General features: G+C 38.8%; 1 protein-coding gene across 2 annotated transcripts; it reads left to right on the top strand.

Moving 5' to 3' along the window:
* The first annotated feature begins 4,429 nt into the window (after window positions 1-4,429).
* Window positions 4,430-22,184, top strand: TEC (tec protein tyrosine kinase). Of its 2 annotated transcripts, XM_027899830.1 has the most exons (16): window positions 4,430-4,552; window positions 5,517-5,598; window positions 6,813-6,941; window positions 8,194-8,234; window positions 8,702-8,883; window positions 9,787-9,852; window positions 11,595-11,649; window positions 11,812-11,891; window positions 12,434-12,567; window positions 13,753-13,827; window positions 14,584-14,755; window positions 14,916-15,132; window positions 15,653-15,717; window positions 17,137-17,255; window positions 17,597-17,754; window positions 21,085-22,184. In XM_027899830.1, exons 3-16 carry the CDS (start codon window positions 6,836-6,838, stop codon window positions 21,160-21,162), a joined length of 1,548 nt encoding a protein of 515 aa, XP_027755631.1. In that variant the 5' UTR covers window positions 4,430-4,552; window positions 5,517-5,598; window positions 6,813-6,835; the 3' UTR covers window positions 21,163-22,184. The 2 variants fall into 2 exon arrangements, with proteins under 2 accessions (XP_027755631.1, XP_027755632.1); XM_027899831.1 differs by lacking the exons at window positions 4,430-4,552; window positions 5,517-5,598 and adding an exon at window positions 6,256-6,406.
* Window positions 22,185-23,719: the final 1,535 nt, after the last annotated feature.

Below are 23,719 nucleotides of genomic sequence, written 5' to 3'. Positions count from 1 at the left end.
ACGCTGGAAAATATGGGAATGGAAAATATGGCCATTTAAAACCATTTAAAACAGTAATTATACTTGCATAATCACTAATTGCTTGCCTCGAGAGAACAGCAGTATCCAATCAGTGCTTCTTATTGCTAAATGGCAATACTATTAAAAAAACCTGACAAACCAAACAAAAAACCCTAAAAGCCCAACTCCTCCCCCCCCCCAAAAAAAAAAACAAAAAACCAAACAATAAAACAAACCCAACCAAAAATCAAAAATGAAAATACTATTACATTTGGCTCTGGAGCATATTCTGCCACAGAAGCTGTCTGCAGGCAGTGTTGGCTTAGCCAGGCTTTTTGAGGTTTTGTAAAGTTGTAGAGCAGCTCCATAAAAGGAGATGTCAGTAAAGCTGTGACCTGCTATAGTTCTGAGAGCACAAGTTCCATGGGTCACGTGCTGGTGACCTCAGGATTTCCTACATGGGAGTAAGCATGGGAGAAAGAAGTAATATGAACAACAAAGAAAGAAAGAAAGAGACAGCACGGGGTGGACAAAATCTAGATATCTCTTGACAGCTGGGCTGTCAAGCTTCTGCATATTTTCATTGAGGATTTTTTTTCCAAATGTGATGTTCTTTGTGTATTGTTTAACACCTCCACACATACACTCTTTTCTGAGGATAAGCAGTACAATATCTTCATCAACAAAGAGGAAGAAATACTTTTATCTGATAGTTTGAGGGTATGGACTTCTTAAGCTGTAAAGCTGCTTTAATCAGCAGAGGAGGAATATTAAGTGTACAGAGGATCAGCTGTGTCATTGTACACTTATTTAACACTTAGATATTTCTTGTCTCCTGCTATTCTAAGATTATTTCTTTTAAGGAATTGTGTAATCATATATTTGTTCCATATCTGAAAACATAGGTCTAGTGTTATGACTTCTTAATACTGCTGTTTTATATGTTAAAAAAAAAATAAAAATAAATAGCTTATTCTATTTGAATTGTGTGGAACCAAGACTTATTGCCTGGACTGGTCATTCCCACTGCCAAGGAGCAGGACTTCTAAAACTGTAAATCAATTTTCTGAAGTATAGGCAAATATGAAATATGTATGGCATTTTGCATCTTGAGCAGCTTTGTATAATAGTTTCTATATAGTGACTTCCCTTTGGTTTTTCTCAGGAAGAAGATACATAAAAAAACCCCCACAACAAACCCCCAAACTTTAGCGTAACTTTGAAGCACACATTTTAGCTATTTGTTATCCTTATTGGGATATAGTATTTTTATACCTTTATTACTGTTCTAACTATATTTGCTTCTATAGGCCTCCCTCTGAAGGTGTATATCTATCTTCAGAAAAGGGGTGGATGGGGTTTGATAGATTCCTTGGTTTCACTGACTCATGATTTTTTCAATACTTGTATCCCATTCAGACAGTATTTCTGGTGAAATACTACTACTTTTACAGTGAATCTAACCTTTTTCTACTACGTTAGCAATCTTCCACCTTCCGAAGAAAACCCCTTTAAAAATGTCCTTCTGCCTGCTGCGGTTTGGCATTGCGTGATTAGCCATTGTACTAGTTCTGCCTCTGTAGCAGAGGTCACTTGTTGGAAAGAGAGGTTGTGGGTGGATTACTCAGGGCTGGTTCATGCCTGCACCTCTGCTTCCCAACTGGTCCAGGGCTTGAGCTCTCCCTTGATTCTGCATTTCTTGTCTGCTGCTTGCCTGGGTCTAGAGCAAAGGCATTTGGCTTGTAGAATAAATGCAACACAGTGACGGTATGCAAGGTGTCCTATTATAAAGGGAAAACACTTAAGTAGGGAGGAGAGAGGAATTGCAGTGGTCTCTTTAGCACTTTTGAGTCATCCTTTCCTGCTTCTGTGCCTCATAGTTTATTAGTGAGTAATGCTGAGCTAAAACAGAGCTTCACAGTTGGAAATTTGAAGGCTTGTGGCCATTAATAACTGTTGCTTCTGATGTAATCTGAAACATGTCTGGAGCAGTAGATTTGTATTCAATTTCACATGTGTAAGCTTTTTTTTTAAATCTATAAAATATGCAAAAAAAGAATAATCTTCTCTGATGTTAGGCATAATTTGCTGCATTGTGTTGTGAGTCAACTTTGAGATGGCTTAATTCAACATCCTGTGGTGAAGCAAACTGAGCCGCCTTAAATCATAAAAGTGTAGAAAGGGATGATTTAGGAAATACAATTACAAGAATGATGTGTTTTAAATCATAGGGTTTCCTTTATTTTTTCCCCACAAATGTCAGATGATTATCTAGTTGGATTCTTATCCTTCATCCTCCTGGCAGTTGTATCCTCTGTTTGAGTGAGCACTTGCTGAATGCCAGATTTGGCATGAAAATCTCAGCCCTGGAGTAATAAAGTGTGTTCCTCTAAGGAATTTCTGTGATTCTGGATTAAGAGAATCTCAATGTGTATTGTCTTTTTGTCCTGAAACCTCAGTTAACCAGCGGGTGGGATCTAAGCAGTCTGAGCCCCCCACTGGACACAGAAAGCAGGGTAGATAAGTTACAGGAGTGGTAAGCATTTCTTCTTTGTATGTTGTTTTAAAATAAAGAGATATGGAGAGATGTCTTCAGCACAATTATGTGGAGCACTGAATTTTGGGCTTCATGAAAGAGCTCATTCTGTTTGGATCCTCCTGTTCAGTCTTGGCTAATCTGGCAGCCCTAAACTGCCAAGCCTGCCACACAGTAACCTTGTCACTGAGGGAGCAGTACTGCTTGCTCTACCAAGTGTTGTCGACTTCAGCAACTCAGATTTTGGCTTTTGCAGGGATGTGTGTTTTACTTTAGGGAGTCAGTGTTAAAGTAAGGGGATACCACAGAATCATATAATATCCTGAGTTGGAAGGGACCCACATAAAATAAACAGAAGACTTAAAATGAAAAAAATCCAGTGTTGCGTACGTGGTGAAAACCAATTTTCAGCATTACATGATATATCTTTGTAGTACACCTCATGGTAATGTTTATGATTTTACTTTTTTTTTTTATGGTTCATTAAACCCCCATCATAAAAAGAAAACCCAGTGCCTCTGTATGTGTTGGTTTTCCTGGTGTTAAATAACAGCTACAGCTTTATCTGAACTTAGCTCCTGTCATTCTTCCTGATGCTGACCATGACATGCATGAATTATTCATGCACGCTTTTCTCTGCAGCAACCTACATAAGAAACAGAGTGCAAAATGCATTTTAAATGCTGATCAAGCCTCTATGGGTAGTAACTATCATGTTTCTAGGATGATGGAATTATGACAGCTATATTTGTAGTTGCTCTTTGTCTCTGTTTACAAGACTGCATTTTATTGTACCAGACTGCTTATGATTGTACCAGACTTCTACTATTGGTCTGAATTTTCCAACCTTGGGAGAGAAGAGGGCAGCTGAATAAAGTTTGGCATGTCTCAAATAATTCAGTAATTACTAATTATTTCCACATTGTGTCAAGAGTGTCAGTCTTTCATAAGCCGGATTCTGGACTGGATGTTTTTGGATGTACTGCGCAAGCCTTTGATGTGCATTAATTCAGGACCAGCCATGAGCTACTAATTTTTTTTTTTTTTTGTTCATATTCCAGAAGAAACTTCCTCTCCTAGTAAAGATTTGGTTCTCCTGAAAGTGAGAGGTGGCACTGTACAGTCTCCTTAGAGACTTCAATGTAGACTAAAGCCCAGTACACACCACCTCCCATTATGAGCTGTTCTTCCAAGGGGCCGTCTCTCCAGAGTGTTGAATTACAGTGTATTTCTATGCATTGGGCAGCACCTGCTGAACAGCATTGCCTTCTTTAAAATGTTCATAATTATGAGTTTGGGTGACCTAAACCTTCTCAGATTTCTTTGCTTTCGATCTTGCTTCTCTGGGCTTCTGCTAGCCTTGGTCGAAGAAGTTCTTTCAATACAGACCCCAGCTTGGCCCAGGGATGGGTTACATGTCTATCTTCTGCTTCCTGCCTCATCAGGAACTTGTGTTGTCTGTACAGCATCCCAGTTTCTCTGGTAACTTGGTGAAACACAGTGGTAGCCACCAAATGGTGGTAGTACTTCAGCAACAGTGACCAGATGAGATGATGCATTGGCACCTATTTCCTTCACTGGTTTTAATCATAATTTAAAATCTGTCAGAGGGAAGCCCTTCCTTCTCCTGTAGTCAAGTTATTTTTTGTAAAGAAGAGTAGATGAAACCTATGATTACAACTGATTGGAAACTTTCTATATGAAGAAGTGGTATTTTTCACTAAGCAATTTTACTGTACTCAGTGCGCTTTCACAAGTGTAGATATTTATATCCTCTGTAGACATATTTTTTGAATGACTTCTGCAGTTAAAACAATGTAAATTTTATAAATGGAAAAGAAAGAAGTCTCTGCTGAAAAAGAAATTAGGTAAATTGGTTATTTTTTACTAATATTTTTTGCTTGTCTCTTATAGAAAAAGTACAGAAAAGGATCCGTGGATATTTCAAGGATTAAATGTGTAGAAGTTGTAAAAAGTGATGGTATTATTCCCTGTCAAAATAAATATCCATTTCAGGTATGTTTCTTTTATATAAAATATAGAAATTACAGTACTCTTTTCAACAGTGCCAAGTCATTTGGATGTAACTTCCCTTAAAATTGCTGTCACTTGGAAATACTGAGCCTATTCTCTGGCTCCTTGGTGCTAATGGGAGGTAGTTCAGGATCAGTGGTTAAAACCCATCCACAGCAAGCTCTGCTCCCCCTGCAGTCCCCTCCCCTTGGGAGCTGTACCTCATACACTTGGTCTTTTTCTTTTCCCCACCCTCTCTGCTTGAGTTTTGACTGGGAAGTGCCTTGTTCTGGTCATCCTCCAGAACAAGTAAGCTGGCAACCCATTTTCCCTGTCTTCAGTCTTCCACATTAAATTAACTTTAATTGCCATTAAATTATATAGGAATAAGAAAATCAATTGTGAATTGAATGGAAATAAACATGGAAAACAAATTGCTTAGAGGGGGAAAAGAAAACTGGGGTGGGTTGGATGCTGTGCCTCCTTATTGTCGGAGTGAGGATGCATTCCACTGCTGGAGAGGGGACTCTGATCCCTTTCTTGCAGAGCAATACAAGCAGTGAAATAAAAAAAAAGGGAAGAATCACCCCAGAGCAGTGCAGAATTGCAGGGAGTTATGAAATGGCTGGAACAAAAGATGTCTGATTATTAAATAGCTATAATGATTGAATTGAGCTGTTTTTAGAAAACACATGGTGAAGAACGAACAAAGCAAAGCGTGAAGCATTTTATGGAATGCTGTCGAGATAGATACCATTGCAAAATCCTTCCTTATTCTCTTGGAAGCATCATATATGAATAATAAATCTTAATAACTTTTCCCGGTTTCTGCGTTTTGTGCCTCAATACACGAATCTTGCCAATTGCAACAGTCATTAGTCTTGTTCTGTCTCCTCTGTTTTCTGAGGCAGAAATGAGTTAATACTACAAAGTAAATGTATTTTGATTATTTCTTTGCTCCCTCCAGGTTGTATATGATGCTAATACGCTTTATATTTTTGCACCGAGTGCACAAAGCCGGGATCAGTGGGTGAGGAACCTGAAAGAAGGTAATGGGAATTTCTTATACTGAACATCTGACATAGGCAGATGCCTTTGGTTTAGCTGTCTGGATGTGTTGGAGTTAACTTGGTGCTGTGTTTTGGATTTGTGGCCAAAACAGGGTTGAAAACATATCCATGTTGTAGTTGCTGCTGAGCAGTGCTTGCACAGCCTTTTTGCTCCTCTGTCTCCACAGTGAGTAGGCTGCGGGTGGGCAAGAGGCTGGGAGGTGACACAGCCAGGACAGCAGACCTGGGCTGACCAAAGGGATATTCATGGCCATATGAAGTTGTGCTCAGCAACAAAAGCTGGGGTGGAGGAAGACAGGGGTTGGGTTTTTTGCTTCCATATTGGCCACTGCTCAGAGACTGGCTGGGCGTTGGTCTGCTTGTGGGAGATGGTGAGTGATTGCCTTTTGGGTTTTTTCTTTCTTTTGATTATTAAACTGTCTTTATCTCAAGCCACAAGTTTTTATCTATTGTTCTTTTTATTCTCTCCCCACTCTGCTGGGCTGGGGGAGTAGGCAAGTGACTGCATGTCATCCTTGGTTTAAGGAAAATTCCGTAGTAGGAAAAGAAATTGAGCCATTGCTTATGTCCCAGACTGCAAAAAAGACCCAGACTGGTCTAGTTTGATTTTGTGAAGTCCAGCTGCAATCAGAATTTGACTCTCTGCTTTTGCACAATGAGTAAATCACCAAAAAGTTTGTCCAAGCTAGTTAATGGCATCACTCAAAAGTTTTGTTTGGATGTAGCTAGACAAGACTGTGGGCCTTAAGCTGATGTAAAATGATGTGATCTGATAATTTCTATCATAGGGAGTAAGGCTTTGTTTTCATGAGCCTCTTAATGCTCTTTCACCGTCAGATGCTCACATTAATTACAGATGGTCTGTAAAATAATGAGAAATGATTTCTGGGCTGGGGATCACAGGGCAAGGAGTGACCTCTGAAACTCAGCAAGCCCATAGCATGGGGATAAGGAGCCTTTCAGACCAAACTCAGGAATTGTGCCATGGACTAGAGATAAATGTCAGCTATTTTTCCCTCCAGAAAAACCCTAAAAACATCCTCTATGATTGTTGTATCGCCTCCATATAAGCTAGTAAGAAAATACTTCAGCAAAAGTAAGGGCAAAGATATTGTAATATGTATTAAAAATACAAATTCTTGCAAACTTTTTTTTTGGGTGTCTTTCAATGTATGCTCTTTTTCTTCTTGTAGAAATAAAGAACAACAGCAATATAATGGTAAAATATCATCCTAAATTCTGGACAGAGGGAATTTATCAGTGCTGCAGACAGACAGAAAAATTAGCTCCTGGCTGCGAAAAATACAATCTTTTTGAAAACAGTAAGTAAATATGTCTTCATATGAAGTTGTTCTATCATATTGTTCTGCTTTTTTATATGATACTGCCATCACACCTGAATGACCTGGATATTAGGCAAATTTATAGAGCAGATTCAATCATTGATAACTGTGCGTAAAGTAAGTGAAAATGTTTGTTTCATTTCCAAGTATTTTGTAAAAAAAAATCAAACCAGCAAAATGTCCTTAAAAAAAAAAAAAAGTTTAGAGGAAGTTGAAAGGAATCATTGACATTGCTGGATCTCACTCGATTTGTTTCTCCCATTTATAACTTATTTGACCAAGTGTTTACCTCAGACTGAGGATAAAACCTGATGGTGGAAAAGATTCAGCCAGAAATCTTGTTGGCTTTTCAGTTATTTATTAAAACCTCTACTTACCCATGTGAAAGAATAATACCTGTGTTTAGTGTTACCACACAAGGCTAAAAATGATACAAGAAGGTTTAATGTTTTTACAGACACAGGACTGAGTTTTCTCAGAGGTTTACAAACGTCCCAGTATTAACTGGGATGAGCTGTGGCTTCTGTAGGCATGTGCATCTTCCAGCATCCAAATTGCAGGTTCTGGTTATTCAACAGTGTATGCTCCTGCATGCACTGCTGTAGCACTGCAATATTGCCCTACAAAGGATATAGTAATTATTTCATCCTTGAGCCATTGCTTATCTCCAAGTTAAATCAGTGGCACCAAAGATTACTTATGTCAGTGCCTTAAATGGTCGTGGTAGGGACCTGTGGATTTACTTGCATTAAAAGACTAAAGAATAAACAGTGGCTTGTGGCTGTTCTTATTCAGCAAAATGTAAAGCATGATACACAGCTCAACACCTTGTATCTGGTGAAAAAGCAGTGCAGGAGGAAAATACTTTTGCATCCGAGAAATGTCATAAAAAAATAAATACAATTGTTATGTCTTATTTAGCAAAGCAGGGCTCAGGGGGCTTATTATTTTTTTGGAAGAGCAGTTCAGGGCTCTCTGTGGCATGCTTTGGTGTGGCATAGATGTTGCTGAATCTGTGGCGAATGTAACCTGCTGACTGATTTAGGATGTTTTTGCAAGAATATTTAATCATTTTTCCTGTTGCTTAATTGGAGTTGTCTTTACTTTTCTAAGCCCTTGTGGAGGCTTGTTGAGGTTTTAAAACCTTATCTGAAATTTAAACATTTTCTTTAATTTTTAAATTTATAGCTAAATGGATAGACATAAATCCTCTTCTGTGCTTTGTTTCTAGATGTGATGAGATTGTCCTCTCCAATGCCAGAAAAAAGTGTGGTAGGTAGAATCTTTAAAATATTGAATAGATAATTGCTGCTTTTTGAAACAGCGCTTAAATTTCTTGAGATTCTTTCCATATCCTGGAGCAAAGGTCGATTTCCGTACACACCAATGAGCATCGTGCTCTGTCACAGGGTTAAAAAAATCCCATTGAAATTTAGCTGTATCTATTAGCTGTATCTGTTCTGCTGGTGGAAGATGTGGCCAAAAAGCAAATACCAGCCAGCTTTGCCCTTTACTGGCGTCTGTGGAGCTGCAGCACGAACCAGCCCCATGGGTGCCACCCACCCACATGATTTGCTGCCATGCACCCCAGCGGCCTCCTTCGGCTGCCACAGCTCTCTCCTGGGACAATTCAGGATATCCCAGCTTTTGCCTCCAGGATGCACTGGTGTGATGGTAAAAGTGGGTGGGGTGGAAAAATGGAGCAGAGTGGGATGATAATAATATTGTGTTGTTTGCAGCGAAGGCCTCCACCACCTGTTCCTCCAGTTGAAGAAAATGGCATTGAAGAGGAGGAGATAGTGGTAGCAATGTATGACTTTGAGCCTACGGAACATCATGATTTAAGATTAGAGAAAGGTGAAGAATATACAGTGATTGAGAAGAACGACATTCATTGGTGGAGGGCGAGAGACAAATATGGGTAAACATGAGTTCCTTATTTTTTTTTATAAAGTTCATAAAGCTATTTCCATGTTGTAGTAGTTTATGTTGACTATGTGTCAACAAAAAACTTCACTTTGGACCCCAGCCCTGAAATCTCATCCGTATATTCCCACACAGAAACCAATTTTAAAAAGTGCAGTACTCAATAGGTTTTGGGGCCTGCGTGCAAAGACAGTTGCAGAACTGGAAGCTTTTCCAATTATGTTTTCAATCTGACTTTATGGTTTCCCAATTAAGGCACCAGCCATCCTGTAAGACCTTGCTAGACTGGTACAGTACTCCTGCTTCCCTGAGGAAACAATACAGTTAACACTCTGCTCAGCAGGCTCTGACTTCCAGACTTGAATAACCATCATCATTTTGTTTAACAGCTGTATCATTAGAGACAATTTTTGAATGAGTTGAGAGAGAGTAGCAATTGTAATGACTACAACTTTACATTCCCTGAATTAAAAATTTTCCCTGTGGTTTTAAAGATGAAAGTTTTCATGCTTCAATATGTATCAGATTCCTGTTGCCATGTGTTACAGGTAATTGTGAGTTATCAGCCTGTGGCAGGCTCCAAAACATATTTTCTGTGACTGACTTGGGCTTCTGAGTGCAGAAGTGACAGAGCAGCAGAGGGTTATTCTCCCTCACCCTTTCTGCTGGTTTTGTTGGATACTTCTGCTGCCCATGTCACTTCTCTAGGGGTGCTGAAAGTTAATGTGGAAATGCTGCTATGGAAAATTAGTTCCTGCATAATCAGTAGTAGAGTGGGTGGGTCAGTAATATATAAAAAATATTGAGAGACCACTGGTGTAGCAGAATGAAATGCTGTCTTCTAGGCATGCAATTTTACATTTTTTTCACTCAGTTTATGTACTATATTTTTTTTTAGAAAACAAGGATATATTCCAAGTAACTATGTAACAGAGAAGAAGTCCAACAACCTTGATCAATATGAGTAAGTTAATATTTGTATTAATTTTGGAATGTCATAAAATCAAACCCATGCTGCAAGAATGACCATGTATTTTTAACATTGTTTACAGATGATAGAACTTAGAGGTTAAACAAACAATTGAAATAGGCATATATTTTTTTGAAATTCTCCTCATTGATTATGTTGTGATTTTTAATGTAGGATCAAGTCAGTGAGATGGCCTTCAGGCATGTAGTACTTAGGCTCTCACTGTTAAGCAAAGAAAGCCCTCCTAATTCTCTGATAGACAAAGGAAAAGTTTAAAGGAAATTCACTCACTGTAAGTGTGCTGAATGTTGTTTTAATATTAAAGTGACATCTCTATCCAAAGTCTGTGGCAGTAAGATAGTAGAGCAGAAAACAATGGAAATCATTCAAAGTCAACACAGCAGATTTTGGAAGGCAGCTCAGATTTTCAAGAAAATGTATAATTCAGTGCATTTTAAGTCTCAGTGTGTGCATATACTTAACAGCTATAGATGCCTAGCTTTTAAAAAAATGCTTTTTCCCATTGATGTTTAATCATGGAACACTTACTTAAGAACATCAGGATAAAATTTAACACCAAAGTATCCGAGCCTGTTATTCTTGATATTCAAATATCAGTACAGCATAAACTGTTGTGCCTGAGAACTTAGGACATATTTAATAACTCTTACATAAAATTGAGCTGTAAGAAAATAATAATTAAAACCATTTTAGAAAACTACATTAGTAGCTCCAAAACTCCCATCTCAGCTACATATGGCTTCTACTGCTGTGTTTTGACAGAAGGTGAAATTTTGTTTGGGATTTTGCCCTCAGCTTCACTAGAGGGAATTCTTTGTTTTTCTCTCATCTTAGAGGCTCTTGATAAGACCTCTGCTCTGCTCTGGGCTAGGCTTCAGGGCAAGCAGAAGGGGAAGGAAGGAACTGGGCTGCCTTATCTGGTCCAGCCACTTTGTGCTTTTACCAGCTTGGGGCCGTAATTCTGAGTCACCGCGCAATCCAGGGAGCATTACTCCAGGTCATCTACCAACTGCAAGAAACCACTATCTCCAGAACAGGCAGAATCTGATTAAAGGCTGCTGTGCCACTTCCCTGCTCGGTTGCCAGTGACAGCATAGCTCAAAACGGTTGCGCCACACCATTTGCGAGCTGCCTTGTTTTCCTTTTTTTAATATTCTCTGCCACTGGCTGACATGTTGGTGCTTCTGTGGCTTCTTCAACCTGCCCATCCAGCACAGAGCTCAGGGCTGTGTAACTGTGACACTTAATTCTTAATTTCAGCCTTCTCTTTGCTAGGTGGGTTCTCCCTGGATGCCCACAGCTATGGAGTTATTGAATGACATAGCAGTCCAGCAGCCAGCTCCACAGGTGGCTTGGCTGGTGTGCAGGCAGCTGCTTCCTCAGGGCTGCCAACCTGCCCTCAGACTGCTGTCACAGCAACTACTACCATCAGCCTGTGAATTTCAAAAACTGGTTTTTTTTTTTCTGAAAACATGTAACAGTTACCTGAGTTTTATTGGCTTCTGTGGGATCTCTCTAGATTTTATTCAGGGCATTTTTATGGGATAACTGCACAGTGTAATAGACACTGATTTTTGCACATTATCAAAGGTTGAATTCTTGATTTTCGTTAATCATAAAATTACTGAATCTGCAACTTTGTAATAGTTTGCTAAAACCTTTTTATGTAAATCATGCACCCTGGAGAAGTTTTGTTTACTGATATTGTGTTGCAGGTGGTACAGCCGAAACCTGAACAGAAGCAAGGCAGAACAGCTCCTCAGAAATGAGGTGAGCACAGCAGCCTTGCAGTATCAGCTGTGTATTTTGCTTCAAATAGCTTATTTTGTTAAAGCAGAGGCTCATTTTGGCAAGTTCGTATCCTAGAACAAGTAAAAGAGTCATGTAGCTTAAAAGCAGTTTTATAAAACCGTTGATGTGCATGTGTTTCAGGATAAAGAAGGTGGTTTTGTGGTGAGAGACTCCAGTCAGCCTGGCCTGTATACAGTTTCCCTTTATACAAAATTTGGAGGGTGAGTTTCTGTTCTGCTCTGCACACCTTGTCTTGCCCAAAGATTTGTATCTGTATCCAAATCCATTGGCTGAGGGAAAGCCCAGGAAAGAACTCCATAAGGAAACAAGGGCTTATGTGATAGAAGAGATGAGTGATTTAAATGAAATTCTCGACTCCGTGGTTAGGCCACATTTGGTTTAAATCAGTGGAGACCTAAACCTCTACCCAGAGAAGGAAGTTTTTCTCTCCCACCCCATTTGGTCTTTTGCCTCCTTCTAGCCTGTGTTTGTGCCAGGTGTGTGAGCTGGACTGGGAAGCTTGCCGGGCTAAAAATTAACCTGTTCTGGGTAAATCTTCAACTTGGTTTGAGCACCGAGATGAAGGCGAGTCACCAGTGCTTGGGATGTTTGACATTCAAGCTGTTCTCAAAGTGTGTGACACTGGGCACCTGCGTGGGCCCTTTCAGTTTCCTTTTCCTAGTCAATGTGCTCCTCTTAAAAAAAATCACAACAAATGACAATGTATTATTACTAATTTATATCATTATTATTATTTTTCCAGGGAAGGTTCATCAGCAGTAAGACACTATCATATTAAAGAAACAGTAACTTCACCAAAGCAGTACTACCTGGCAGAAAAACATCTCTTTAACTCCATTCCAGACATAATTGAGTATCATCAACATAATGCAGCAGGTAGATGAACTGGATTTTTCTGTCACTTAGGGTTCATTTGAAAGGGAGAGTGAGGCATTTTAGGGTTTTAATGAAAATTTTTAGGATTTTATAGGTCCTTCTTTTCCAGGGAAGTCATGAAATGCTGCATTTTCACATTGTTTCAACGCAGACAATCATTTGGAAGGTTTTATGTAATGGTATATATATGTAAAATGTATGGATATGTTACTGTCCCCAGAGTAACAGAAGAATACTGTGTCAAGTCAGGAATTAGCCCCATATAGTGCCTCTGTCAGCTCCCTGTAACCCACAGCAGATGGACAGGGATGATATTCTCCAGAATACTCTCCAGGCACTAGATTTTTACCTGCTGGCCACTGCCACCTAAAATGATCTAACCTTCCTGTATAGCAAACAGATGGGGAGAACAGTAACGTGTTGTACAAGAAATCCCTATTTAATTTCAGATCTGTAGCTGATGGCTGCCCACTGTATAATGGAAGAGTTTAGGAATCGAGTTCAAGGCGCATCTACTGATACAGTATTTTTTTTTCAAGTCCAGTCTGTGCATAAATTTTCCTCATGAACTATAATTGCCAGATCTTTACATCAGACTCTGATGATGCAGCATTTCTTGATGATATTCTGGAAAATTCCTTTCTGAAAAATATATCACAAAAACACAAGCCCACTTTTCTTTTATTATAAATTATTTTTCTACATATTTTTAATTGCTTCATTCCTTTTGTCACGTCAAGTTATGAAAATATATTTAGGAGAATATTCAGCTAATTTAACATGAGGCATATAAAATCCCTATGTGAAACTGGGATTTATATGTCTGAAAGAGAAATGATTAAGTAACATTGTGCATTTTAGATAATCTTTCTGATTTGCTTTATGAAAGGTGTTGTCAACCTTTTTTTAGTGCCAGCATAACTGTAAAGCACAAATATGTATGCATATATCCATATCCATCTCTCACCAGTAAAGAAGATGTAACAAGTTAGATGTAGTGAGGGCTCCTGTGTAACTCTCACAGCCACTTAGAATCAAGACAATGCAATAACAGAAAATATGGTCAAAGCTGTATATAACAATAAGCTGACTGTTAATCACTGTTGGAGTCTGCAGTGAACAAGTGGCTGAGTTGCTGCCTGGCACTATTTCAGAAGTAAACTGTGTCTTATCATCGAACCTCAGGTCTTGTTACCAGGCTGCGTTACCCAGTGACCCCAAAGAAGATGACAGCACCAACAACAGCAGGATTCAGCTATGGTGATTGCGTGTTCTGTTCATCTACATATATATTTTCTAATGATTTTATGTTAAGATTTTCTATGATTTTACGTTAAGATGCTAAAATATCTTCTAAACATTTCGAAAAGGTCTGATTCTGTACTGTGATTGGCTATACTGACTTACGCTGGTCCAGGTGTATCTTTGAGACCCTTGCATGGAGTATCAGTATGCAAAGGTACCATAGCTGGCCAAGGGCATCTCAGTGAGTAGAGGCAAAACGTGTCACTGGTGCTCCAGGGGAATTTGGTATTTTCCTCCATGCTTTTGTGGATACCTTGAGCTCTGTCTGATTAAAGAGCTGTGCCTTTGGTTCCTTCATTAGCCTCCAGACTTCTGACTCCATCTTGGACATTTGATCTTTGTGGAGTGGTTACTTTTTTAAAATGCACGTTTGCCATAAGCTTTTTTTAAATGTGCCACATCAGATGTGAGCAGCTTCTACACATTGGCACAATTTTCTATGGTGGCAGCTTGTTGAGATTGACTGAAAATATCAGTATGTAATTGCTGGCCTCAAGAACGTTTGAATTTTGACTTCTGTGTTGATCAGGAGTTGCTTAAAGTGTCTACCTAAATGTTTGTTTATTTTGTGAGATATAGGAGTGTTTGGTTTTCAAGTTGATTCTAACATGTGTTCTCCCTAAAATCCTTAATTTGCTACTAATCCAGTTTCCTTTTCCTTATCACCTACCAGTTCCTTAAATCTTCCTTTTTTTTTTTTTTTTTTAATAGAAAAATGGGAAATTAATCCCTCGGAACTGACATTCATGAGAGAACTGGGGAGTGGTCTGTTTGGAGTAGTGCGCCTTGGGAAATGGAGGGCACAGTATAAAGTGGCCATCAAGGCAATACGGGAAGGGGCAATGTATGAAGAGGATTTCATTGAAGAAGCTAAAGTAATGATGTGAGTTGTGTGCTTAGCACTTTTATTTCCAGTTCTAGGCCTCTGATGCCTCTGATTATAAATAAAACACTTGGGGTAGGTGGTATTTTCGCAGTTTTGTGGGGTAGAGAGCTAGCACTGTGTAGAGGAAGTAATAATGACATGATCTCAATCTTTTCAGGAAGTTGACACATCCTAAATTAGTTCAGCTGTATGGTGTGTGCACACAACAGAGGCCCATTTACATCGTGACTGAGTTCATGGAGCATGGCTGCCTTCTCAATTACCTGAGACAAAAGCGAGGAGTTTTGAGTAAAGACATCCTGCTCACTATGTGCCAAGATGTATGTGAGGGAATGGAGTACCTGGAGAGAAACAGCTTTATCCACAGAGATCTGGTAACATCCCATTAGCAATATACTCCTCTTTGAAATTTTTATTTTTGAACGTAACTATTCCTTTTTGAAACAGCCTGTTTGTAAACAACTGCTTTTGTTCCTCCAGAAAATTCTAAGTGACTGAAGTTGGCTCTTTAGGGTCTAAGCAAGTCTCTAAAACTGCTCTGTACAGAAAATGATGAGACATTTTTCTCTCCCAAGAAAATGGAATAAAATCTGTCTGAAATTTTTATAAAGACTTAGTAGCTATTTGTGCTAATATAATAACCTCTGTTCTGTATCGGTGCCATTTTCACCACTCATGAATCCCTTGAGGTAACGATTTTTTTCTGGTGATTTTTTACAAAACGGTCTAGTTGTCAAAATAGTACTATCAAGAGGAGATGCTCATGTACTTTTATAATGAAAATACACCACTGAACTTGGTAAATGGGTGAATTTGCAATGAGGACAAAGATTGTTGTAATTTGTCTGCAGAAGACTGTAAGTTTACATCCAACTCTAACCATTCCCTTTGCAGGCTGCCAGGAACTGCTTAGTGAGTGAATCAGGAGTGGTCAAAGTGTCAGATTTTGGAATGACAAGGTATGTTTGAGTGTGCCAACTTATTTGTGGGGATTTGGAAAAATTCATCTAACCCTTGTATGTAGCCCAAAGGCAACATAGGCTGAGCAAAATTATTTGCAAAAATGATTTTTTTGACCTCTCTAGGGAATAGCCTTTGGTGGTTTTTTTTTCTTTTTCACAATATCTTTAAAGCTTGTTTGTTAGGTTGTCATGTGCTGATTTCTTTACTCATTTTAAAAAAGGCATGTTAGAGGTTTTCTCAGACAGCAGAGATAATGGTTAATCTGTATTTTGGTAAATAAATGTTAGTAAGAGGCTGTTCAGTGAGTTTCAGATCCTCTTGGGGTAGATGGTTCAGAGTTGCATCTTGCTAGCTGAAGGGCTGGGAGCTGTTGAGATCTGGAGGGGAGGCTAATTTCCTGCCCTTGTTAGCACCAGTGTGGGTGATGTGTGGGTGAGGCAGTGGTGGGGAGCAGCTCTTCCAAGAAAGGTGTTAAAGCACCCTGGTTTGACCATGATCTTGGCTTTTGCCACCTCTCTGTTGTAATAGGTTAGTATGAGAATTTAGACAACTCGATTCCAATTAAACATTGATAAATTTATGAAGCAAGCGATGACAAAGCAAAGACAGCACTGGGTGGCCTGGAGGCAAGTGCCTGCCGAGACACACAGTGAAATGAAGTCAGATATATATATATTATACATGTCCATGGCTGTGAAGTACATGTTAAGTGCTGTCTCGCACTGGCTTTTGGGATGTAAATTTGCTTGAGGTCGGTGGCTCAAGTGGTCGTAAAGGGTGCAGCTCTTATCAGTTGTTTATTGACATTTGCTTGATTAGCAAGCTGTCTGTGAAACTTATCCTGTCTAATTACAACAAAAAAGTTTTCTGACTTCCTACATAAGATTTTATGAACAAAGTTAACCCTTCTATTACATCTGTGCTGCTGAGCTTGCAAGTCCCCTGACATCTGGACTCACACTGGCTGGCAAAAAACAGAACAAGAAATTTTGCCTCATTTTCTCTCATAATACAGATGTGTAAATTGCAGGCAGCCTAGACCTGTCTTCTGTGGCTAATAAATCACAGGAAAGGATTCTGAGGTAATGTGAAAAATGAACTGTGTCTTGACTGAAGCCTCAGTACTTCCCCAGGGAAGCTATTTTTATCTTGTGATACTAACGGTCATGGCCATTAGGTGGCAATGTGAGCTTCTAATATTCCAATCCAAAACTAAAGAGTCACAGAATACTCTGAGTTGGACAGGATTCAGACAGGGATCAACAGCTCTGAAGTAAATGGCCTGTAGGGGCATTGAACCCGTCACCTTGGTGTTATTAGCACCATGCTCCAAGCAGTTGAGCTCATCTCAGGGTTTTTTGCAGATTTGAAGGCTGACCGAAGGATATATTGTCTGCGTTTGTTTTTCTTTTTAGGTATGTCCTTGATGACCAGTACACAAGTTCTTCGGGAGCTAAATTTCCTGTCAAATGGTGCCCCCCAGAAGTTTTTAATTACAGCCGATTCAGCAGCAAGTCTGATGTCTGGTCCTTCGGTAAGAAACGTTTCATCACGGAGAGAACGCACTAGTTTTACATTTTGTCAATAGCCGTTAAACTCTGGTTATTGGGAAGGAATCAGACAACTGAGAAGAAGCTGAGAGAAACCATTTGCCATGGTTTTATGATCAGATAAAGTTCCACAGACACCTTTAGTACTGTTATTTATTAAAAACCATGCTACTAGAATAAGGCATTTTCAGTGATGATAAATGCAAACAGTTTCTAGAATACGGATCTCAAACTTTTTATCTATCAGAAATCCTAAGTCCAGGGCTAAAAATAAACACATATGTTTAAGATGTTGTTTTCTTATTTTCTTTAAATTTTTTTCCAGGTGTTTTAATGTGGGAAGTATTCACAGAAGGAAAAATGCCCTTTGAAAAAAGCTCCAACTATGAAGTGGTAACAATGGTTAGCCAAGGACATCGTTTGTATCGGCCCAAACTAGCCTGTAAGCCAGTGTATGAAATGATGATGATGTGCTGGCAAGAGGTATGTGCTTTTAATTTTTTTGTCTTTGAATTGAACTAAAGGTCAATCTAGAAACAGTAGTAATCTTCTCTAAAGCAGCATTCTGAGTGTATCCAGCTCTCTGAACTATTCATGTGTTTATTCAAAAGACAAAGATATTCTCCTGGTTTGCAGATGAACTAGAGCTGTGATAAGAAAAAAACACTGAAGACATTTTTATGAAATAAATGAACTGTCAGATTAAGTATGCAAAGGCATTTAGTAACAAAATTAAATAATTGCTAAATCTATGCTGATCGCAACTGTATCTGCATACAAATACTGCTACCAAAAAAAAAGTAAAGTCAGAAAGGCCAAGAGGTGAAGAATCTGATTTTGTATTGCCTCAGTTTATTAGTCATTACAGAACCATGTTAGAATGACTGAAAATATTTTTTAAGGAATACTTCATTACTTGATTATGAATTCTATAGGAAATAAATATTAACTTGCAGTTGAATGTAAATACAAATTCCAAGGTTTATAAGGAAAGATAAAAATATACTCTACTATTAATTTTCCTAACCCAGAAAGATACTGAATGTACAATTTTCACAGAAATCAAAGGGGCAGCTAACTCAAATTTAATACTTAAGAAACTAAATTAGTTTCTAAATTAGCTTTTGTAGTATTAAAACAGAAAACCTCTAAGAAGATAGGTGCATTTAATGGGCTGTCTCTACTTTTGAGAGAGTAATCGAGGAAACCAAGAGTATAAAGAGCTACATAATTCAACAAAGGCAAGTGCAGGGTCCTGCAGCTGAGGAAGAATGCACCAGTACAGCCTGGGGGCTGAACTGCTGGAGAGCAGCTCTGCAGGGAAGAGCCTGGCTGTCCTGGTGGACAACAAGCTGTCCATGAGCCAGCAGTGGCCCTGGTGGCCAACAAGGCCAGCGGGATCCTGAGGTACGTTCTGAAGGGTATTGCCAGCAGGTTGAGGGAGATGATCCTACCCCTCTACTCAGCCCTGTTGAGGCCACATTTGGAGTGCTGTGTCCTGTTGTGGGCTCCTCAGGACAAGAGAGACATGGAGCTCCTGGAGCAGGTCCAGTGGAGGATGACAAAGATGATTAAGAGACTGATGCATCTCGCTTAAAAGGAAAGGCTGAGGGAGCTGGGACTGTTCAGTCTTGAGAAGAGACAGCAGAGGGGACCTCATCAATATCTATAAGTATCTGAAAGGAGGATACCAAGAGGATGGAGTCAGGCTCTGGTCAGTGGTTCCAAGCAAAAGCACAAGAGGCAATGAGCAGAAACTGATGCACAGGAACTTCCACCTGAATATGAGGAAGAACAACTTTACTGCATGGGTGACTATGCACTGGAACAGATTGCCCAGAGAGGTTGTGGAGTCTCCCTCACTGGAGATATTCAAGAGCCATCTGGACGCAATCCTGTGCAATGTGCCCTAGGATGGCCCTACTTGAGCAGGAGGTTGGATCATTTGACCCCACTGGAGTCCCTTCCAACCTCACCTATTCTGTGATTTATTTCCGGTTAGTCCTTGCCACAGGGTCTGCTGTGGAAAAACTGTGGACCCTGTGGACCCTTTTCAAATAATCAAGATGACATATTCTCTGACACTTGTCTTGGAGAAGAAGTTGCTTGAATAGGGAGCAATTACTTACCAAACCAACTGGTGGAGATCTAAAACTTAAAACCAGTTGGTTTATGCAGAAAAAAATACATTGAAAGCAACAGTGCCCTGGAGAGTCATGGAATGACAGACATGTCTGTGGTTCCAAAAAACTATTCAAAGGAGCAAGGAAACTGCAGAGCATTACATTTTGTTTGTAGGTGGTAACCTCCTTGAAATGGAATAATAAATTACCAGGAAAACAATGATATTCTAATGCTAATGCTTTTATTATTATTATTGTTATTGTTAATGCACTTTGAATGTATTTATAGGACTTATATGAACATCAACAACTTGGTTAAAAATTTGTTCATCTCAGAAAGGGTTATTAACATTAAAATCTAAGCAGTCATGTGGGAGAGAAAGGATCTTTGCAAATCACCAACGGAGCATAAGTAATGGCAAGATTCTGTCTATCTTTCTTATGAAATATGACTAACTGTAGGTACCTCAGTCTTCTTTTAATAAATTTATTGATGGTTTGTAGACTGAAATGAATACTGAGGCTTTAAAAATCATCAGGTGATACAAATCTAAATGTAACTAAATGGAGGAGAAGTGCAGGCTATTCAGGCACCCAGAGGAGATGTGACATTAACTGTGTCAGGAAGGTCAGCTTCTAGGATTGTGGCAATACACTGAGATAATCTCTTTACTGACTGCAGGAGCAGCTAGACAGACAACACCAGTCAGCTGGATGATGAAAGAAGAAGAATAATACTAAAGCAAAAATATTGTAGTCCAAGCTATCAAGCCAGGCCAGATGTCTGTTTCTCAGCACATGTACCACATGTGCATGTGACTGCTTTTGGTCACAAAAAACAATCGTGCCCCAATCCGCTTTCCAGCTTGATCTTGTCTTTCTTTTCACATGCACTAATCTTAGTTTTCCCTGGCTCATAACCACAATATTTTTGCTTTAGTATTTTATTCTTCTGCTTTTATCATACTGCTATCCGGTGTTGTCTTTTAGCTGCTCCTGCAGTCGGCGAAGAGATGATCTCAGTGTATTGTCACAATCCTAGAATCACAGAACCATTTAGCTTGAAAAAGACATTTAAGAGCACCAAGTCCAACTGCTGACCCAGCACTGCCAAGTCCACCATTAAACCATGTCCTACATCTACATGTCTTTTAAATACTTCCAGGGACGGTGATTCAATATTTAAATAAACAAAACAAACAGGATGATAAAACACACTGAGGAACTGTTTGGAAAACAGAGTAAATGAAAGATACCTTTGTGTAAGTCTGTGACACAGTCTCATTTTGGAGGTCAAAAAATAAAATTTATGTAAATGAGGCATCATAGAATGACACTCCAAATTCTTAGGAGCATAAAAAACTTGCATAAAGAAAGATTGGAGCTGTTCATTGGGGAAAGGCGGGGATGGGGATGAAAAATAAAAAGGTGTGGAACTATGCAAAATAATAAATTATATGAAGAGTAGTCCAGCAAGACCTATTTATGCTTTTTCAAAGCATAAAGAAAAGGTGTTGCTTACTGAGATTAAGTGACAGATCCAAAATCCAGACAAGGAAATATTTTTGCATTTCATATCTAATTAAATGGTAAATTCATTGCCACAGAATGATATCATGACCAATATTTTATCAAATCAAGAGAACTTTATTGATTTCTGATCACAGCTGTACGTGCTTTTTATTTTTAGAAACCAGAGGGACGCCCAACTTTTGAAGAGTTGCTTCATGCAATCATTGAGATTGCAGAGGGTGAAGATGCTTTCTGAAAAAAGACAAAAACAGCATAAGCACAGAAAAGAAACCACTTTCCAGAGATGGGGCTACATCATTTCTTTTGAAGAGCTTGATCCTGTAAGCTGCTGGGTGTCACTAAACAATGTGGGGAACCTGTAACATCTAATCCACTCAATCACAAAGGAGAGTTTCAGATGAAGTTGGGAAATGAGCACAGTGTCTTCAGCAATATCTGCAATTTCTGTATTTTCTCTGAAAAGTCACCTTTGCTTAGCTGGCAAGTTGAGCTCTTTATGGAGGGAGATGATGTGACTAAAGGTCAGGAGCCTTATTTACATTTAGTGGGTTGGTTTCATGTACATACAGTCCACGTTTCTGAGTTTCTCTTTACACGGGCAGTAGTATTAGTAGTAATTTGCATGCTTAAAAATGGAAGGTATCTATAAATTACTATTTACTGACATTGAAAAGTTTCCTGAAATTCTCCAGAAACATTATTTTTTTCAGTTGATGGATGTTTTATGGCACATCAAGAAGACAAAACATGCCTCTTTCATTTGCACATAGTAGGTTGTTGCCAGCACAGTCTTCAGTTTAGTGTAACACTCTAAAAGCCTTGCTTCAGAACTGAGCCGTGATATTCCAAAGTCATTCTAAGCTGTTTGGTCAACCAGAGACCTCCCATGGTTAGTCTTGATGTTACTGATGAAAACTAAGTCCAAGATTCAGCACAACTGGCTGTCAGTGTACCATAGTACCAAGTTTTAGATTAATTATAAAATAATTTATATGCTGTATGTAATGTAAATATATAAATTCCATGCATTTATTTATATAAAATGGGGGGGGGTGTGTCTTGAAATTTCACCTACCCTCACTTGAATACACAACTCTATATGTGGGATTGTAAATGAAATAAAGTAAATTCTCAGGTGTGTTTAAGGAGGGCTCGTCTTTCTGTCTGTCATCTGTACATAGAATGATCTAACTTTTCTGTTCATAACAAAAAATGTCATACTACATATGTGTGTAAATAAACTGAATGTTAACTATTGTTTGGAACCAATTAATTTTGTAGCAAATAATTTACTGTCAATGGATCATAAATCAAACTCATTGTTCCCATGATTATAGTGCTCTGATAGTCCATGTATGTATATATTTCTGTGTGTACACATACTCTATACTAAATACATAAATGGTAGAATGGATATATATTTAAATTTATTTGGCCATGGCGATATGTTAAGTGCAGAAATGCCTGAACTCTCTTCAGGAGTTACCTGCCAAGTCCCCTCTGCTAGAAGCCAGTGTCTCCACAGCCCTGCTGAAGCCTGTTTCAGTTAATCTAACTTTGTGCAAGTGGATACAAGGAGTATTTACACTCCACTTTTGCTGTAACTATCTTCTGAGTAGCTCTATTACATTTTCTTTTTATTTTGCTTCTTGTACCTTTGTGCCATGTATAATAGAAAATATATTGCACAAAAGCTTTTTAATTTCTTTTTCAAGTAGTCAGAGAGGAGCATCGTGAACTTTATTTCTGATCAAATTATTAAAGGTAACTACAGTTAGCTTAATGTATTCTGTCATTCTTGCATCTGAGTATTTCTGTAATCAGTTTTTGAGATGCTTAAATCCCTGCTCTGCTTTGCCTAAAACTTTATGTTCAAAAGGAGGAAGCCTCCTCTCTCTCAAAAGAAGGGCTTTCTTTTTCTCATGCTATTCCATTGAAAAGTTACAGACCGTCAGAAAAGGTTTAAATGCCTATGTCTTTTTTCTTCATGACAGAGTCTCAGAAGATTATTCCAACTGTGCAATCCAATCTGTCAAATTTTTCAGTCCAAACCATTCCCCGATCAATATCAACAGCATGTATTGTTAAGAGGGAAAATCTAGGGGTGTTCTACATGTAGTAAAAAAAGCAATGTGGAACATTTAATGTAAGCCAAGCTCATCTTTCCTTCCTTAACTACTCCTTTGAAGTTCACTTTCTCCATGGAGATCTTGCAAAGTATGGTGTTTGTCAACACTTTCAACAATACATCATGAAGAATTTTACAGTAGTAAGTAATGTTCTCCTAAAACACAAATGAGCCATAAGAAAAGCAGAAGATGAGTATTTCCAATGATCCTTAAGCCTGTTTCTTTACATTAATTAAATATTTATAATTAATTCGTATGATAAAACACACCCTGTGTGGATTTTTGGCAGCAGTTTTCTCAGTGGGGTGGGTGCTCTGAATCCAACACTTTCACTTGCCTCTTTGCAGTACCTGAGGATAATTTCTGCCTACCTGCTTTTGGATTTGATACTTGCTTAGGATGTCAGGAACTCTGAGGGACCCAGTTTATCAATGAATGCATTTTTTTAGTTGAATGTAGCCTTAGGTGTCTAATTTTAGAAAGGATCAGAAAACCTTTGGAGGCAGCTGTCTTGCTGACTCTCCTGATATTTTCAAAGGCAGATGGAAATGTGTCATCCTTTCTTCTGGATGAGCTCACTTAAGCAGCTTCAGTCCTTCCTCGCCTTCTTATTGTTGCTGATTTTTTTTCAAATGCTGGTGTCAAAAATCCATCTGAACAGAA

The sequence above is a fragment of the Empidonax traillii genome, unplaced genomic scaffold (assembly GCF_003031625.1).
Source record: "Empidonax traillii isolate 1590-97213 ecotype Southwest subspecies unplaced genomic scaffold, ASM303162v1 scaffold690:size337178, whole genome shotgun sequence".
Taxonomy (NCBI): domain Eukaryota; kingdom Metazoa; phylum Chordata; class Aves; order Passeriformes; family Tyrannidae; genus Empidonax; species Empidonax traillii.
Note: the sequence above shows the minus strand (reverse complement) of the source record. Positions and strands in the feature narration are given on the sequence as shown.

Bases quoted from the DNA above. Each gene is read 5' to 3' on its own strand.
- TEC (XM_027899830.1), top strand. From the start codon at position 6,836: ATGGTAAAATATCATCCTAAATTCTGGACAGAGGGAATTTATCAGTGC. The intron at 13,828-14,583 runs GTGATTGCGTGT...TTTTTTTAATAG, and splicing joins AACAGCAGGATTCAGCTATG to AAAAATGGGAAATTAATCCC. The intron at 15,718-17,136 runs GTATGTTTGAGT...TTTTCTTTTTAG, and splicing joins TCAGATTTTGGAATGACAAG to GTATGTCCTTGATGACCAGT.